Raw genomic sequence first — 16,675 nt, forward strand, 5'->3', positions numbered from 1 at the left:
TTTTTGTTTTTGCTCTGCCAGTTCCTTGTTTCGGGTGTGGTGGGTGGCATAAGCTGCTGACTGAATTTGGAGTCAAGGAGGTTGCCAGAGAGACCCCTGCCATGGTTCTGAAATGCTCAGAAAGCTCTAGTGTGGCATGTCCCTCTCCCCTCCTGGGAGCCGGCTGGGCTGGGCAGGTTGTGTGCTGCTCTCAGCTGTGCAGTGCTGTGGTGGGTATGCGGCCCCTGTGCGAGCCACTGGCCTATACTAGGAAACCTCCGGGTCCCTCCTGCCTGATTCCACCCAGGAGGGGCTTCTGGGGTAGAGATGCTGACTTGTGGCTCAGTCCTGGGCCAGAAACACCCTGGCAGGGCCGTCCTTTTCATGTGTCGGGTAATGTTACCAGGGCACATCCATAAGCATTTGCCGTTGGTGTCGTAGCATCACCAGGTACCCAGGACCGGACACCTGGTTTCAGGCTGCTGTTCAGAGGACAGAGAACAGGCTGTCTCACAGCAGTTGCTGAGATGCAGACCAGGAAACCAGCTATCAGGAGGAGAAGCCAGGAGGTAAAGTCTTTTCCTGTGTGCCCCCATTCCACCTTGGAAGTCTGGGGCAGGTGGGTCCCATACAGCCACCGCCCCCAGCCTGGGCCTTGCTTTGCTAGGGAAGGCTGTAGAATCCTGAGGAGGCCCCAGCCGTACTTCTCCCCACACTTAAGGTGTCCTTCACTGTTTCCTCCCACTTCCAGAGGGAACAGGGCAACAGTAGGAACCCAGGTAGGACCCAGTTTTCTGGCAGTTCAGGGCAGACTTGGCCGATTCCCATCCTGTTGGGGAGGTGGCAGGAAAGGTGGGCCCCCCACAGCCTGGCCCCAGCTTGTCGCTCAAATAAGGAAACACCAGCCTTGAGCCTCACAGTTTTATTTTATCCTTGTTATCCATCTTTCTGTTCAGCACCAGTATAGGGGGAAAAGACCTCTCTTTTCAAAATATTTTATCAGGTCTAAAGATTGTTTTTCTTCTAGGGAAGAATCGTCTGGATATATATTTGATAATAATTTTACCAAAACCGTAGGTGTGCTTACCATATAAAACCCCTAATGTCCCATGAGGATACAATACAGAAAAAAATACAGAAATTAAAAAATTGTTTGTTTTTTAAAACAGTATTTCTAAATCTCAGCAAGTTAATACAATAGTTAAAAAGCATCAAGATTAATATTCATACTTAAAACTCAAGGTGGTTTGGACAAATGGAAATGACTATTTCCTTCTAGAGCTGACCCCTGCCTCCTGGCTTCTCTGGAGGAGGCTGGGCCTGGGGCGGGCCTGGGGGCCTTGGTCAGGGATTTGAGTGACCCCTGTGTCCACCCCTCCTAGGCCTAGATGCCACAGAATCTGAGATTCTGGTGGTGTTTTCTTCCTTTTTAAAAAATCAAAATGGAAAAGTCTGGCTTGTGCATGGCCCTAGGAGTCCACAGCCTTGATGAAATGTGTGGTTGGGCAGTGGCGGCCTCAATGCTGAAGCTGTGCCAGAGGGAAGTGCGAGGGGAGTTGGGGCACAGGCTGGTCCGGCTCCAGATACCAGGGCCAGGCTGGGCAGAGGCGACCTTGTTAGGACAGGAGATGACCGAGGCACAGGGAGGTATGACTTGCCTAAGGCCGCCCCGTGAGTAGGGAGAGAAGCATGTACCCCTGTGCTGTGGCTCCTGGAGAGCTGCCCTGGGAGGGGGGTGGCTCCTCAGAGGGATGCAGGCCGGGCCAGATTTCTCTCCTTCAGGAATCCTGGCCTTTGTCCCCGCTGTTCCCCTGGACACACAGCCGACTTGACGCCTGGGGCCTTGGCTCAGTCTCAGCCATCCAGGCGTCGAGTGTGTTCAGTTGGGCCCTACCTTTGTGAACAGAGATTCCTGGCTGCTCCTGGGAGTGGGGGCCCCATTTGGCTTAGCCCAGACCCTGAAGGCCAGGCCCTTGGAGAGGCACAGCAGAGAGCCCAGGTGGGGTTGTGCCTTCAGTGGTGAGCAGCCCCTCCTGGCTCTGGACTCAGGGTGGGGCTGGGGGCTTGGTCAATGAATGCTCCTGGCAATGAAGCCCTCAGTCCACTGCCCCAGACAAACCAGCGTCCCTGTGTGTATGGTTCTCAGGAGTATCCTCCCCCAGCACAGGGCCTGCCTCTGGCTGGCTCCTTGGCTCCATCTTGGTCCCTCTTGCAGCTCAAGTGGGTGACAAGGCACAGCGTCAGCGCACCGGCACCAGGAAGCTTCTTACATAAGGGTCCTGGTGCACTCCCCAGCCTTGATAGGCAGAGCTGGCTGAGCCAGGTGGGCACAAGGTCAGGGCACTTCAAGGAGGGGAGACCAGTGGGGGGGTTGTCAAGAACAGTCTGAGTTGGAGGGTCCTTGCACAGGAAAACAGACACAGCTCTCCCTTGCGTGACTGGGGAGCATCCCCGGGTATGTTTAAAAAGGCAGGTGGGCAGAGGCAGAGCTGCCGTGGAGTGGGGAGCTGTGGACCTCACCTGGAGGCCCTGCTGTGCCCTGCCCAGGTGCCCAGGGCCAGCAGAGTGGGCGTCTGTGGGCCTGGATGCCAACCAGTACCACTCTGTGCCCCAGGCATGCAGTGGCCCCTGGCCTTCACCCCCCAGTCTACACACTGGTGATGGTGAGGGGACATGCCATTCTGCACCTTGGCTTCCTGTCCCTTCATCCAGGGCCCCGGGTCGCTTTTGAGGATGGGGTTGGGAGGGCAGAGCTGCAGCCCTTCCCAGAGGCAGGCAGACAGTTCCTGAGCTCAGCCAGGGAAAGATTGGTCCCAAACCAGAGCGGTGTCCAGAAGGGAAATGGGAAAGGCAGAGAGAAGGGGGTGTGTTGGTTTTGACAGAAGAGAAGCTAGAAGTCTATCATTTGGAAAACCTGAAGCCACCTGACCCCTTTATGTCATGAGTTCCCCTTCCGATAAAAAAGCGATGCTCTCTCCTCAGATTCCTTTCACCCACTTTGAAGTCTCTCAGGGGAGCCTCTGGGGCCCTGATTGGCTGGGAGAAGGGGAACCCGAGCAGCATTCTCCCTCACGGTCTACCACAGACCCTCTAAAGTGAAGGGTTGTTTTCTTAACTTTTTCTGTTGTTCTTTTTAAAATGTAATCGCCCTTGAATGCAAGACCCTCGGAATAGCCCAGGCTTGCTGGTAACTGGACATGGCTCTCATGGTCCCTGCTGATTAGCCGTCCAGGCTAGAGGCGGGAGCTGGCGGCCCTGTGCCCAGGAATGCTTCTTTGGCTGGTTCTGATTGTGTTTGGAGTTTGGCCTTGGGTGAGGCCCGAGTGAGGGGTCTGTGTGGCTACGGTGTGGCACATGACATGCGGGCAGCGTGCATGCGAGGGTGCAGGCATGCGAGACAACGTGGCAGCAGACAAAAATAATGAACCCTGGACGAAGCTTGAGAAGAGATACAAAGAGTACAGAAACCCGGTCCTCATACTAACCCCCGGGTTATAAACTAGGTTGTGCTGTAGATTTGTAGAAAATCACGTTTTGAAAGAATGGCACTGTTGGGAAGCTGTGGCTCCCAAGGCCGTCCTGACCCCTCTGTCCACCATGAGTGCCCAGAGGTGCAGGGCAGCGCTGGTTCCAGCTCACCTGGGACTAACCAAGGCTCCACCCGGGTCACTGCCCTCCTACCCCAGCACCACTGGTGCTCGCTGGAGGGGACATGGCCAGAGAGGTGCTGCGGCTCAAAGGGTTGGCAGAGGCCCCACTTCTCTGAATGACGTGGCTGGTCTATGCCTCCTCCTCCCCCGCAGACACCATTAGCCTCATGGCCACTGGGAGATGGTCGGTCAGGCCAGACAGCTGGGTGATAAAACTGAATTCTTCCACCTCCTGTTGGGAAGAAGCAGTCCTATTAGATCCAGAGGGCATTCTACAAAGGAGGGGCCTGGAGGGCAGGGGTGGGGCTTCTGGGCAGAGGCTGGGGCTGGGGCTGGGGCTGGCCAGGATCTTCCTGGAGGCAGAGGGGTGGGAGCATCCCATGGGCCCCAATGACTCTGGGACTGACAGATCTCGTTTTCAGGAGAGTTCAGTGACGCTGACGGGTGCAGGGCACGGGATCCCCTAACTACAGGACTGGCATGGCCTGGCCTGCCCCGCCCCAGACTCACAGCCTTCCAGTCCGGGCACAGCCCCTCCTCTGCGTACAGCATGTAGTCGATGCGCCTGCCGTTGCCCTTCAGCAGGTCCTTGCGCCCCTTCTGGCCTGCCCCAGGGCTTTTGCTGGTCGGGAAGGCCAGGTACTCCCTGCGGCCTTCCTCAGTCTCCAAGACCCTGCTCAACAGACAGGAAGGACAGGAAGTAAGGTGAGCCCCTACGCCGTTCTCCAGAACCCAGATCCTGAGTGTGGAGCCACATTCTAGTCCCCAAGTGAGAGAGAAGCAAGTCAGACCAAACACTGTGTATAAGATCTATTTTCCCTTTGGACCCAAAAAAAGGACTAGGGTGGAAAGACACTCAGTGTGAACCGGTGCGTTCCTCACTGAGCCATGCCACTCCAGACTCTGTCCCTGTCCACCTTGAGCTTGGCTGTGGCTGAAGTTTGGACATCGCACCATCCAGAGCCTGCAGTGCCAAACTGGGGACAGAAGTGCTCATCCCCTCTGCAGAAAGGGCTTTGCTTAGAGCCGGTAAGGGGGCTGTTTTGGGAATGGGTCTTTGCAGTGAACCTCAGAGACCCTTCTCTCCTGAAGTCCTCAGACCCCCCTGAGGGAGTGACCATTGTTTCAGGTGGGCAGGGGTGGGGGAGCCAGCCGAGCACCCGGGCCTTCTCCTGGGCCTGGACTCTTGTGTCGGTCTTTCTCTGAGCAGCTGTGCCACCAAACCCCTGAACTGTCCTCTAACACAAGGAGGATTGCTTTGGGCCCTGGGATGCTCTGGGGACCAGGCATGCCAAGAAAGGAACAATTTTGGGGGCACCTGATTTGTTCAGTAGGAAAAGCATGGTGACTCTTGATCTTGAAGTCATAAGTACGACCCCCATGTTGGGTGTAGAGATTACATTAAAAAAAAAAAAAAACAATGTGGAATGTGGCTGCCATACCATTTCTTAAAGGAAGGAAACATGTGGGTACTTAAATGTGGGTCAGGATTCTCTACAGGATGTGCAAGGGACTCCGGTTGGGTGTTAACAACCTGAATCCAGGCCTTTTGACTTCCTGTCTGTCGTTTCCTTTCTGCCAGGTTTCCTTGGAGCCTGAGTGCTGGTTGGAAACAGCCTTTATGAGAGACGTGCAGAGGCTGATGGACCCTGGACAGATGGGAGGGGCGCCTGGACAGGCACAGCTAGCAAACATGGGTTTCTACAAGGCCTTTATCAGCCCTGAGATAAATACACTAATGACATGCAGAACATCACTACATCTCAGAAATATAATCCATTACTGTCCTTTGCCTTTGGTAATTAATTCCAGCATCAATGATCTATGAGTTACTGATAGTCATTTTTTAATCATCATCTCATAAAAAGATAATTTTCTCAGCATAGGATGATGTTTCAAATTTAGTCTATAATCTAATTAATTGGCTTAAATTAGCTATGAGGAGCCATTGCCATGGCTCTGTGCAGTCTCGGGCTGTGAGTTACAAATTGGTTCTGCTGCTGGTCTCTCAAATGGTCCCTTTATGGAATTCTCATCAGGTTCAAGTATGAAGTTTGGCTGGGATGGAACTGTCTGCGCTTTGAAAATGACTAGATAGTGTTAGCTCTGCTCCTGTTTTTATTTGCCTGATTGGTGGCTACCAAGGCTCCCTGCAACGGACGCCAACCCCATAGCTCTTCCGCAGGGGTCTAAGAAGCCCTTGGCCTCACCTAGAGAGATTCTGGTCCCTCTCCCTGTGCCTCCAGGCAGGCTATGGCTCACGGCTGGCAACGCGCTTGTAAAATGAGCCCGGACTCTGGTGCTAATGCAAGAAGTGCCACCTCTAGACCCTCCTCCTAGTTGAAGGCTTCTCCTCAGTCAGGCCAGCCCCTGGGGCATGAGGGTGGCCTGGTCTCCACCCAGCCCCAGCTTTAGTCCCTGAGGCTCTCAGAGGCTTCCTTCCCATGGAACCGTGTTCTCTAGTCTGCCCTGCACAGCCCATCTCTTCACACCAGAGTCAGGGCTCAGTGCTCATTCCAGCCCTGCGATCCACCCACCCCTGCACAACTGCGGTAGCATGGATGCTGGCTGCTTACTTTTGCAGGTTGTCAGGGGTGCACACGTCCTCATCGTAGAGGTTGTCTATGTCCAGCATGGTACCTAGGAACAAGGAGGCCAGAGTGGTCACTGTGGGCAGGGCCCAGCCAGCCTCCAGGAGGGCTGCCTTTGGGGGCAGGAGGTGTGGGTGAGGGCTTCTGCCCCTGCCCCTTGCAGAGAGGTCTTGGGGACAGGTCCTGAAGTCTCTCCGGGAAGCCTGTGGGGGGCCCAGCCTTGGTTCACTGTCAGGTCTCAGCAGGGTGGGCTCAGGCCTTGTAGTGCCCGCCCCCCACCCCATTCCCCCTCGAGGCTCCCATCTCTGCCCCCAGCCCCAGCACACCGATGGCCCACGACTTCTCCTCTCCGGGTCCCAGGCGGCAGGGGTCCTTGTAGTGTGTAAACAGGGAGTGCTGCTGCTCCAGCTTGTCGTCTGTGCACGGAAGGAGAGAAGAGAATGCTGTGGAGTGCAGGGTATCTGTCCTGGAGAGCTGCCTGCTTTTGGTTCTAGTCAGTTCCTCAGGTAATTGCCTCTGCGTGGGGTCTTTGGTCCCAGATGAGCTTGTGGTTCATTTGTCACTGTTTTTCTGTGTCTTGAGAATGCCCCCCCCTCCCCGGGCGGGGAGCTTTCCTTCTGAGGACAGTGGTCACTGCCCCTCTGGGGCCCCAGGAGACAGTGATCTTGAGGCCTTCCTAGATCTGGTGGGAAACCCTGTGGGGGCTGGCTCATGCTGACCTGGCAGGGACCCCTGCCCTTCACAGACCTGGATGCCCAGGTTGGGTGGAGTGACCATACAGGGCTTAGAGAGGGAGGTGATCCACCCTGGATTCCAGTTTGTCTTGCCAACCCATGGAGCCAGAGGGCCTTTCTGAGACCCATTGGGAGGAAGGACAGGCACCAGTGGGACCTGACTGGGTGGGACTGTCTCTGACAGCCTTTTCCTGTGGGTACCACATCCGTACCCTGACTCAGGAGGATCACAGGAGCACCCAGCATTTGGAGCTGGTATCAGGCATGTGTCTTTGAGGGGACCACAGGGCTACCATTGAGGGGCTGTATGTTCCATGGTAGGCACTGGTCTCTCCACCCACTCCAGAGTTGCCACCGTTGTCAAGGGTTGCTTTCCTGGTCATGAACAGATAGAAGCAGCTACCACCAAGTGAGGGTACCACCCTACAGGTAGGACTGTTAGGTCTCCAGCCTTCACTGAAGGCTAAGCCTCAGCTCACAGACCCCGTGTCACTCAGTCATCTGTAGTTTCTCCTGGGGCTGGGGCTGGCATGGAAGGAGCCCAAGAGCCAGTGGGCTGGTGCGGGGGAGGGTTCAACACATTAGGTCCTTGGGCCAAGGGAAGCTGAGAGCTGCATAAACTCCCAGGAGGTCCCTGGGATCAGTGTGATCACCAGATTAGTTATTTAAGTCAATTATTTAAAAGTTTACCCATGATGGAATTTTTAGTCTTTTAGCCTAATGGGTAAAGACATAATTGCCAGGGTTCAAATCCCAGTTCCACCACTTCCTGGCTCTGTGACCTGGGACTAGTTACTCAGCCTATCTGGGTCTCAGCTTACTCTTCCACACCATGTAGATAAATACTGTGCTTACTCTTAGGGTCATTATGAGATTTAAATGAAACAGCCAACCCACAAACAGCTGTTAGAATCGTGCCTGGTACAAAGCAGGAGACAAGTAACAATTTGGTGGGTAGTGTTAGCTAGCTTGCCCACAGTCTTGAGTTTCAGAAGCCCCAAGCCTTCTCCACCAGAGGTTCATTTTTAGGGCACCTCTTTGTCTCCAGCAAGGAGGCCTCTGAGCTTTCTAGGCAGAGCGTGGGCTCTTCTCATTTTAGGACTTCTAGGGGGCACAGAAATCACAGTCTTGCTAATATCCCACCCACATGCTCACAAGGAGCAGGAGATTCTTCAGGCTGCGGAACCCAATCCTTCCCAGTGTGACTGGAGCCCGTGCCCCCCCCACCCCCAGTAGCCCACCCGATTGGGGAGGACCACCACCTCACCAGAGGAGCAGTTGTCAAAGTTAAAATCTCCGCAGACGACATCAAACGCCACCAGCTCCTCGGGGTTGGCTGTGCTGGACGAGGAGGTAGATTTTCGGAAATCAGCCAGCCAGTCCTGAAGCAGGTCCAGCTGCTCACACCGGATGGCACTGTCCTCTGTGGGGCAGAACCATAGAGACCAGATGGCAGAGCTGCAGTCAGACCCCAGCCAGGCCCCGGCATCAATCCCAGCCTGCGGTGGGGGGTGGAGTGGGGAGGGGCAGATTCCCACCCCGTGGAAAGCATGGGCCACCAGACCCTACCTGGCAGAGCATGCAGGTGTGTGCAGGAGATGTACCCGACGATTCTTTGGTCCTGAGGTGTGCTTCCCACCTGCACCTGTTGGGGGTGGTGGAAGGCGAGGTATTGATGATGAAGCTTACTAGTCATGACTACTCTGAGTACAAGCCCATCTCTGTCAGCTCCTGGCTAAACCTGGGCCCAGATAGGAACATGCCATGTCATGCTTACAGGAGCTTCTTCATGCTGCACTCTCCCTAGACCTTGGTCTTTGCCTCCTGTTCACCTCCTTCATTGGAGATAAGAGTCCCCAGGGGGTGGAGTGGGGCCAGGGCCTCCAACACAACTCTCTGCCCAAGTACAGATGTCCCTGGTGGGCTTTCTCCATAGGCTGGTGTAATGACATCACAGACAACCTGAAACAGCCCCCAGTGGTGACCCTGATACAAGCCTGAGCCCTTGTCAGCGCTGTGGTTGTGGACATAAGGAAGGGAGGCTGCCCAGCCAACTGCTCTCCCAGGCCCTCTGTCCATGGCAAGTAGCTGGAGGCTGCAATAGATTACCCCTCCCCCACCAGGCATCCTCCCTTGGGTCATCTGTGGGTGTCTTTCGCCAGAGGCCTCTGGTTGGTTCCCCCTCTTTCTCGCTGGGCTTTCCTCCTACCTGAGCCTCAGCAGTCTTCCCCAAACTTCTTTAATCCATTCCAGAATGGGTTTTGTATGAAGATGAGATTCTGGACCCTGGGAACTCTCCAAGGAAGGTGACTATAGAGGCCAGTCTGGGGTACGAGGCATACATCTGCCTGAACATGACCTTGCCCATCCTCCAGCTAAGAATGGCTTGGACTCACTGCTGCCACCACTGCCACATCACACGCCCTCCACTCAGGCTGGGGAGCTTCCATCTTTCTTTCTGCTGCCAAAGTCAGGTTGGCATTATTCTCCTCCCAATGGGTTTTCACATCATTAAGCATCCTTAGCTTCCTACAGCTCTTCATCTCCTTTCCCAGCCTGGATGGATGCACATCTCTCCTTTCCCAGCTCCCCGGGGAGATGAACATCTGGTTACTTGGTAATGGGCTATACAGCCTGGATTTGGGGCTGTTTATAAACTCCTATGTCCACCATTCACTTCTTGCACATATTTCAGACCCAAACCTCAGCTTTTCAGTACCACCACCCCTGGAAGGTCTTGGGAAATCACACAGCATTGATGCACTGTGTTGCAAAAACACAACACAGTTTAAAACCACAGTGCCTCCAAAGACCACACGATGGCGCTCTTGCTCCCTGTGTTCCCCAGGCCGTGAGTCTGTTCCCCCTCAATAATAATAATAATAATAATAATAATATACTGTGAGCACTAGTGGTTAGTGCTTCCTGGACACTGCCTTGTCAGGGCTTTACAACAGTTACGAAGGTTAAACTAAAATTATACCAGAATTGGCTTGGGGGCATGAAGACTGTCAGCTGAGGCAAGTTCTTATCAGATGTCTGCTGCCCTGCGCCCAGTTCTTCACCCTACTCTCTGCTGCTTTCTCAACTCCTGGTGACTTGGCAGGCTTTTCACCCATTTGATTTCAACCCCTCACTTGCTCTGCACTAGGTGTCACCTGCCTGTGCTGAGACATGGGCAGGGACAGGGGAGGCCCTCCCCTGTGAATACTGGGCCGGAGGGAGGGAAGACATAGTGTGAGGCCATGACTGCCCCTCCCTCAGCCCCTTCCAGCCCCTCCCACTGTCCATCAGCCCGTGCACTGCCAGCAGCCACTTTACTATGTGCTTGGATTGATTGATTCCAGCGTGAGTCCTCGGGAGTTGCAGAGGCTTGTGTTTCTCTTGCAAAAACAAATAATCACACAGATAGGTTGTGTCTGTTAGTCCTGGTGGGCAAAGACTGTCAATAGAGAAGGCACCTAGAATCAGGCTGTCCCAGAGGGGGGCAACAGTGATTCTAGTTCCTTTTCAGGGTGTGACAGCAGCAGGCAAGCACACTTTCCTCAGGTATAGCCATGTCACAGAGTAAATGGGTGGTGGTGGAGGGGAGTGGATACAGATAGAGGGAGCACTGGCTTCCACCTGCAGTCACGGCACAGCACTGCTGCTCTCTGGCCCCTTGGGGGTTGGCCTGTCACCTGAAACCTCATTTATTTCACTCCTCCAGGCTGGAGAAACAGGCCTGCTCTCACCAACAAGTGAGCTGGGTCTGCCTTGTAGGGGGCTCAACCAGCCCACTTTCATTTCAGTCTCACTAGAGAGACAGCTGGGGACAAAGGCTGAGGAGCCTATGGAGGGAAATATGGCTTGTGCCGGCTATGCTGAGGAAAGCGCCACACAGGTGGTGTGGCCAATCCAGGGCGGGGCCAGGACAAGAGGAGGCCCTGGGGGTGTGGGGTGCTGGAGCTGAGCCCAGGGCAGGTGGAGGGGCCCTGCTGCAGGATGGGCTTCTCCCAGAGGCAGCAGGACATAGGCACCAGGAGTCAGACCTGGGACAGGAGGAGGCTGGTGTTGGGAGGGGAAAGAGAAGCAGAGGAATGGTGGCCTGGGCCTTGGTAGTGCAGCTGGGGATGTGGGGTGGACCCAGATGTATTTAGAAAGTGAAATTAGGAGCCAGGATGGGCTCATGGCTCAGGGCACAGGGAGGAGTCAAGGCGGGGATGGTGGAACCTGGCCGATGGAGATAGGCAGATGATAAGGGACTGTGTCCAGAGGGCAGCTGGACACAGAGTTGGGGGCTCTGGGGAGAGACCTGGGTTGGGACAAGCCTGAGAACCCTCAGCAAATGGAGTCTGTGGAGTGACTTCCCGGGGGCAGGTGCACAGGTTGGTCATGGTGTGCACTTGGAAATGAAGAGGTCTAGCCAAGTGGGGTCACTCTGCTGTGGGGGCTGCCAACCCTCGGCCTAGGCTGAGAGCTGGGAGGAAGGCAGCTGGCCCAGCCAGGTGCTGCCGGATCTGTGAGGTGGAGAGAAGTTGCAAACTGGGTTTTATTGGAATATCTTGATTTTTCAGTGCTGGCCGACACAGGAGACTTTTTAATTGTGTGGACCAAATCAAACATACCTGCAGACTAGTTTTAGTCTAAGGAGTGGAGGGAGCAGTCTGGACAGGTGACCAAGAGTCTGGAAAGAACTGCCAGAGAGGTAAGAAGAGAGCCCACAGCAGAGGGACAGTCCTAAGGAGACTGTTGTGACCCTGGTGGGCATGGTGGTTGGGGTGGCAAGACCAAGGAGGGAGATGAGGGTGTTTGGGCTGGGGGGCAGCACCAAGGGCAGCACCTAACCTCTGAACCATCTGTGTCTGTGGTAGGGGGGTGGGAGGAAGAGGGTGGGCTCTCCCCCTGAACTTGACAATATATCTCCTCCTCCCCCAAAAAGTCAGTCCGGCTGCTGAGACAAAAATATATCCAAGGAACAGAACACTGATGAACCACATGCCAGAATGGGGAGGTAAGAGGAGTTTGTTCGATTTCCTCTGTGAATGGAGAGTCAAGGACCCCAATCTCTGGGCCTGAAGAGTCACATAAGAACCACTGAGCTCCCTGGAATGGGGTCTGGGTCCTGTGCTGTATCAATTGGCCAAATGTTGTTTCTGAAAAATCTGGAAACGCCAAGAGTGGCTTTTGCATAGGAAACAAAAAGTCAACACTCAGAGCATGTCGGGCCCAGTAGAAGATAACGGGTAATGACCAAATTACCATGATCTAAAAACTCCTCCAATTGCATCCAAATTAGCAGAAATAATTATGATTCACTTTAATTAGTGACTATGGAAGTGAAGCCTTGGGCTGGTGGGCAGGGTGCCTGGCATGGCAGCTGCATGACAGCCAGAAGGGAGGGGGCACTGGGCCAGTGAGGCTGCAGGCCTCAGTGAACAGGCATTTGCCCCTTAATGGAAAGGGGCCTCTGCCTCCCCCTCTTTATCCCTGCCGTCACTGCCAGCCACCTTTACCGCCAGCACCACAAGAACCCTTCAGGCCTCAATCTCACTCCCCACCCTATGACTGGGCCTTAGGTTGCCCCCACTTTACAGATGGGGAGAGAGGGCTCAGAGATTGAGGAACTTGCCCAAGAGGATCCAGCCAGGTCTTTCTGTGCTTGGACCCTAACCCTTGTCCCTGAGCTGGACGCCCCCCTGTTCAGCTCCATGAAAGGCCTTGCCTACCCCCAGCCCTCCAGGAGGACCCCCTGGCTGCAGCCCGCCCTTCCCGGTGGCTCTGTGACAGGCTGATGTGTGGCCATTGTGCAGAAGCACAGCCTCCTACCTTGAGAAACAACGCTCCTTTTGAGGCCAGGCCATCGGAGCCGCGCCCATTGGGGTAACAGTGATAGGCCACGTCCATGATGGGGTAGCGGCTGGCAAAGAAGAGGCCGCTGTTGAGACACTTGAAGCTGCAGCAGCCTTGGCAGCCATAGACCCCGACGTCGTACAGAATGTACTCGAAGTAGCCATGCAGCTGGGCTTTCAACTTGGAGGCTGCCCGCTTGTCAAACACCTCCTGCAGGCACAGGAAGTCCAGGTTGGCGGGGAAGAAAGCAGAGACCTCGTGGTCAAAGGCCTCGTCTGGGTGGCGCCTCTTGCGCGCGGCTGCCTTCTTCACCCCGGAGGCCTTGTAGGGGAGCTTGCTGTTGGTGGAGCCGGGCTCCCCGCTGCTGCCATCCCGCACCTTCACCAGGGACTCCCTGGAGGCCGAGGGGCTGCCCAGGCTCCCCGAGTCCCCATCCCGCTGACTGTGGTTGGGCGTCTGGCCCCGTGGGCCCCCACTGGCCCCGTTCCTGGCCTGGCCCCCAGGGGCGGAGTCATCAGCTTCAGGGGGCCGGCCCCCCTCCTCGCCTCCTATGCGCACAATGCAGGCGTCCTCAAGGCTACTGCCTTCGGCCTGGTCCCCAGAAGCCGAGCCATTGGCAGCCTCCTCACTGGGGGCACGCCCGCTGTCACCCTTGTATTCCACAGAGGCTGTCCTCTTAATGCTTCCAGGGACGGCCCGGGCCACGCCGTCGCTGCCCTGCGGTGACACCAGACTGCTGAAGCTGGCCGCACTGATGGAGGTGTTGGTGGGCGAATCGATGTAGATTTTGATCTGGGGCCGGCTGGCCCCATTGCGGATTCTCTGCCCGATCTCTTTGGCTCGCGCTTGGGTGTTAAAAACATTGTTGAGCCTGGCCAGCGAGTCAGGGAGGAGGCAGAGGTTGGCAGTGGCAAAGCAGAAGCTTTTGCCAGGACCTGTACCCTTCCATTCACTGAGCAGGGCCGCCCCACCAGCCGGGCCCTTGTCCTCCAGCCGGGAGTAGATGTAGGGTCGGCGGGCAGACTGCAGTGGGGACCAGAGTAGGAACCCAACAAAGGCGAAGGGCAGCGAGGCGACCAGGAGGGCCAGATAGACAGGCGCGAAGAGCACGGTGCAAAGCAGCTGGAGGTAGCACGGGTCATCTGCCCGCTGGCGCTTCTGGCAGGCGACGGGTATGAAGGAGGCCACGAGCCGGTCCAGCAGCCAGTAGCATGGGAAGATGAGGGCCCAGGACACGGCGTGCAGGGCGGACAGACAGCTATTGGGAAAGGGGACCGTGTACAAAACCATCGCAGCTCACTGGGCGCCGCAGCCGGCCCTACTACATGGTGTCCGTGGCAGCGCGGGCACTTTCCTGGGAGGGGTGGGCGAGTGGGGGATGGGGGTCTGTTGGAGGAGGGGTCACCTCCTGGTGAGATGTGTCTCTGAGTGGTCAGTGATGAGTGTTGGCCAGCCGGTCATGATTCACCTCAGTGGGCCATGCTGGGCCACCAAGGCCTGCTGGAGAACCTGTGAGACAGAAGGGAAGGGGGCTTTTATTCATCCTTAGGGAAGCAGGTCAGAAGCTGGGGCCACTGTCTCCCTTCACCCTGGCCCTGCTTCCTCCAACACGAGAAGGAGCATTCTGTTTGCCTGTGTGTGTTTGGTTTTCTTGGAGCAAACAGCTTGGGGACATGACTGCCTCTAACTGACCATCTTGATTTTGTAACTGCTTAAAAACCGACCCAGGATTTTGGAGGGGCCCAGCTCTGTGGGCATTTGGGAGGCAGGCTGGGGGTCCCAGAGGATGGTTGTGCCTGACACTGGCCTGAGCAGCCAGAGCCCATCAGGAGCCAGGGGTGTGCTTGGAGCAAGTGAGGGGTGACCCTGATTCAGAGGAGCCTCAAACACATCCACTTGTCATTGAGTGTCCTTCAGGCCTAAACAGAGAGAGAGAGCAAATGGCAGAGATAAGGGGCCAGAGAGTCCTAGGGCAGAGGGCAATGTGGCTGGCAGACCCCTGAGAGGAGGGCCATCCTCACACCCATGCTCTCCCTGGGCCCCCAACTACAGCATCAGGCAGACCACTCTTGCGTTCCCACCCCTGGTGACCCACAGCAGAAATCCCTCCCTGACCGGGACCCAGGCACTGCCCGGACCTAACCAACTTTGAGAATGATGCAGCCCCAGGGCCCAACTGAGGGGCCACAGTTGCAGAAATGAGTCCATCCCCGGCCCCTATCCTAGCCAGTGCACCAGCCTCAGACCAGGCCCTAGGGTCCCGCCTAGGAGAGATCACTAGGTGCAATTATCACACTGAATGTAGAATCAATAAAGACCAGAGTCTGGAGTGTTTGCCCAGCCTCCAAGGACCGACGGGTGATCATTCTGTGGTGAAGCTGGTATAAGCATAATCCAGAGTGTTTATTACCAGTTCTGTCAAGGGAGTTCATTTCCCGCTCACTGTCTCACTGACCCTGCCCTGGTCACCAGGGGATCTGTGCCCCCCACGCTCCATCTATCCTGGCCTCACAGCCTATCTTCCTGCTGCCTCCCTGGTCACCCCAGCCAGTACCTGGTATCACCTGGGTCCCTCAGTCCCCACATCCTCTCCCCCCCACCCAAACTCTCCTGGAGCCCCATGCTGGTCCAGGACTGCATCACAGCTCCACCCACTTTCTTGGCCTCCTATCCATCAGGCCACAGTGGCTGCAGAGACTCATTGTCTGATCTGACCATCCCTTAGATACCTCAAACCCTCTGAAGGTTTGAGGTTTGAGCCTCGCTTGGCCCTAATTTGGCTTCTTGTCTCCTAGCCAGGCCTCTATGTCTGCAGCCCCATCTCCTACTCGGTGGGATGTGGTTTACTGCCCATGCCCTGCCCCTCACCTAACTCACCCCCTTTCTTCTAAGACTCAGCTCAGAAATCACCTCTTCAGAGAGGCCCATTTTCCCCCTCTTGCCAGGTGTCTAAGTATGTCCACTGGGGGGTCCTGCCCCCCTCATTCATGGCCGGGTCTCTGCATTTCTAGGTCATAAATGCTCATGGGACACAGCCACCTCCCCAGCAGGCTGGGAGCTTCCTGAAAGAAGGGGATGCCTTGAGGGCATGGTGGGTCCTGGAGCTACACCAGCAGAAAGCTCAGAAAATGGGTGGGTGAATGGAGGCCAGTCTGCTCTCCCTCCAGGCCTGAGGTGGAGGGTGGAGGGGGTGCTGAGTTTCGCCGTGTACCTGTCACCCAAGGGCACTCCTGTAGCCGCATCTCCAGGGCTGAGTTAGCAGGGACGAGGTGCTTGTCCCAGACCAGAGCTTAATGTCTAAAGACGAACCTAAGCTGATGTCTATGTCTGGTTCTAGAGAATACAGTTCACGAGGATTTTACTTTCTTCAGGGGAAATCATTTTGAAGCAAACGCAGGAAGGTTACAGTTTGGAGAAGCAGGTGTGTCTAACTCAGACCACAGCTGCCTGGCCAGGAGCCGTGGGAAAAGCTTGCCCTCCACCTGTGGGCATTGGGCTCATGGGGCTTTGTCCCATGCTGCAGTCGCAAGGCCTCTCAGGGGCAGGCAGTGAAGTTCACTGTAAAAGATGTGTCCCTCTCCCCTTCGCCTTGGGGCAGGGTTGGGGAAGCTATTTCAGAGGGGATAGGAGGAGACCCTGACATCCTGTCCTGGAGCCCCAGACCAGACAGTGACCTTCACCACTTCCTCCACACCCAGCCCGAGCCCTACTCTCCAAAGGCCATGCTCTGTGTATGGGGTGTCCTAACCCTGATGGTCGCTACGTCGGGGTCTGCTGATTCAGAGGTCCTGTGAACTTAGCCAGACTCCTCGGCTGAGACCCTGAGACCAATTTTATGACAGTGGCTGAAACTGGAGGGTTTGTGGCAGGCTTGTTGACCCTCTGTGCA

The 16,675-nt window shown here is 55.8% G+C and overlaps 1 protein-coding gene across 1 annotated transcript; it reads right to left on the reverse strand.

Annotated features, from left to right (window-relative positions):
* Positions 1 to 611: 611 nt before the first annotated feature.
* SMPD3 (sphingomyelin phosphodiesterase 3) lies at positions 612 to 14,090 on the reverse strand. The gene is made up of 7 exons (XM_077755649.1): positions 12,763 to 14,090; positions 8,524 to 8,599; positions 8,222 to 8,377; positions 6,547 to 6,636; positions 6,206 to 6,269; positions 4,140 to 4,302; positions 612 to 3,861 (listed from the first exon to the last, which is right to left on the reverse strand). The coding sequence occupies exons 1-7, from the start codon at positions 14,074 to 14,076 to the stop codon at positions 3,760 to 3,762; spliced, it is 1,965 nt and encodes a 654-aa protein (XP_077611775.1). The 5' UTR covers positions 14,077 to 14,090; the 3' UTR covers positions 612 to 3,759.
* Between the last annotated feature and the right edge of the window lie 2,585 nt (positions 14,091 to 16,675).

Source organism: Crocuta crocuta, unplaced genomic scaffold, assembly GCF_008692635.1.
Source record: "Crocuta crocuta isolate KB4526 unplaced genomic scaffold, BGI_CrCroc_1.0 scaffold152, whole genome shotgun sequence".
NCBI lineage: Eukaryota > Metazoa > Chordata > Mammalia > Carnivora > Hyaenidae > Crocuta > Crocuta crocuta.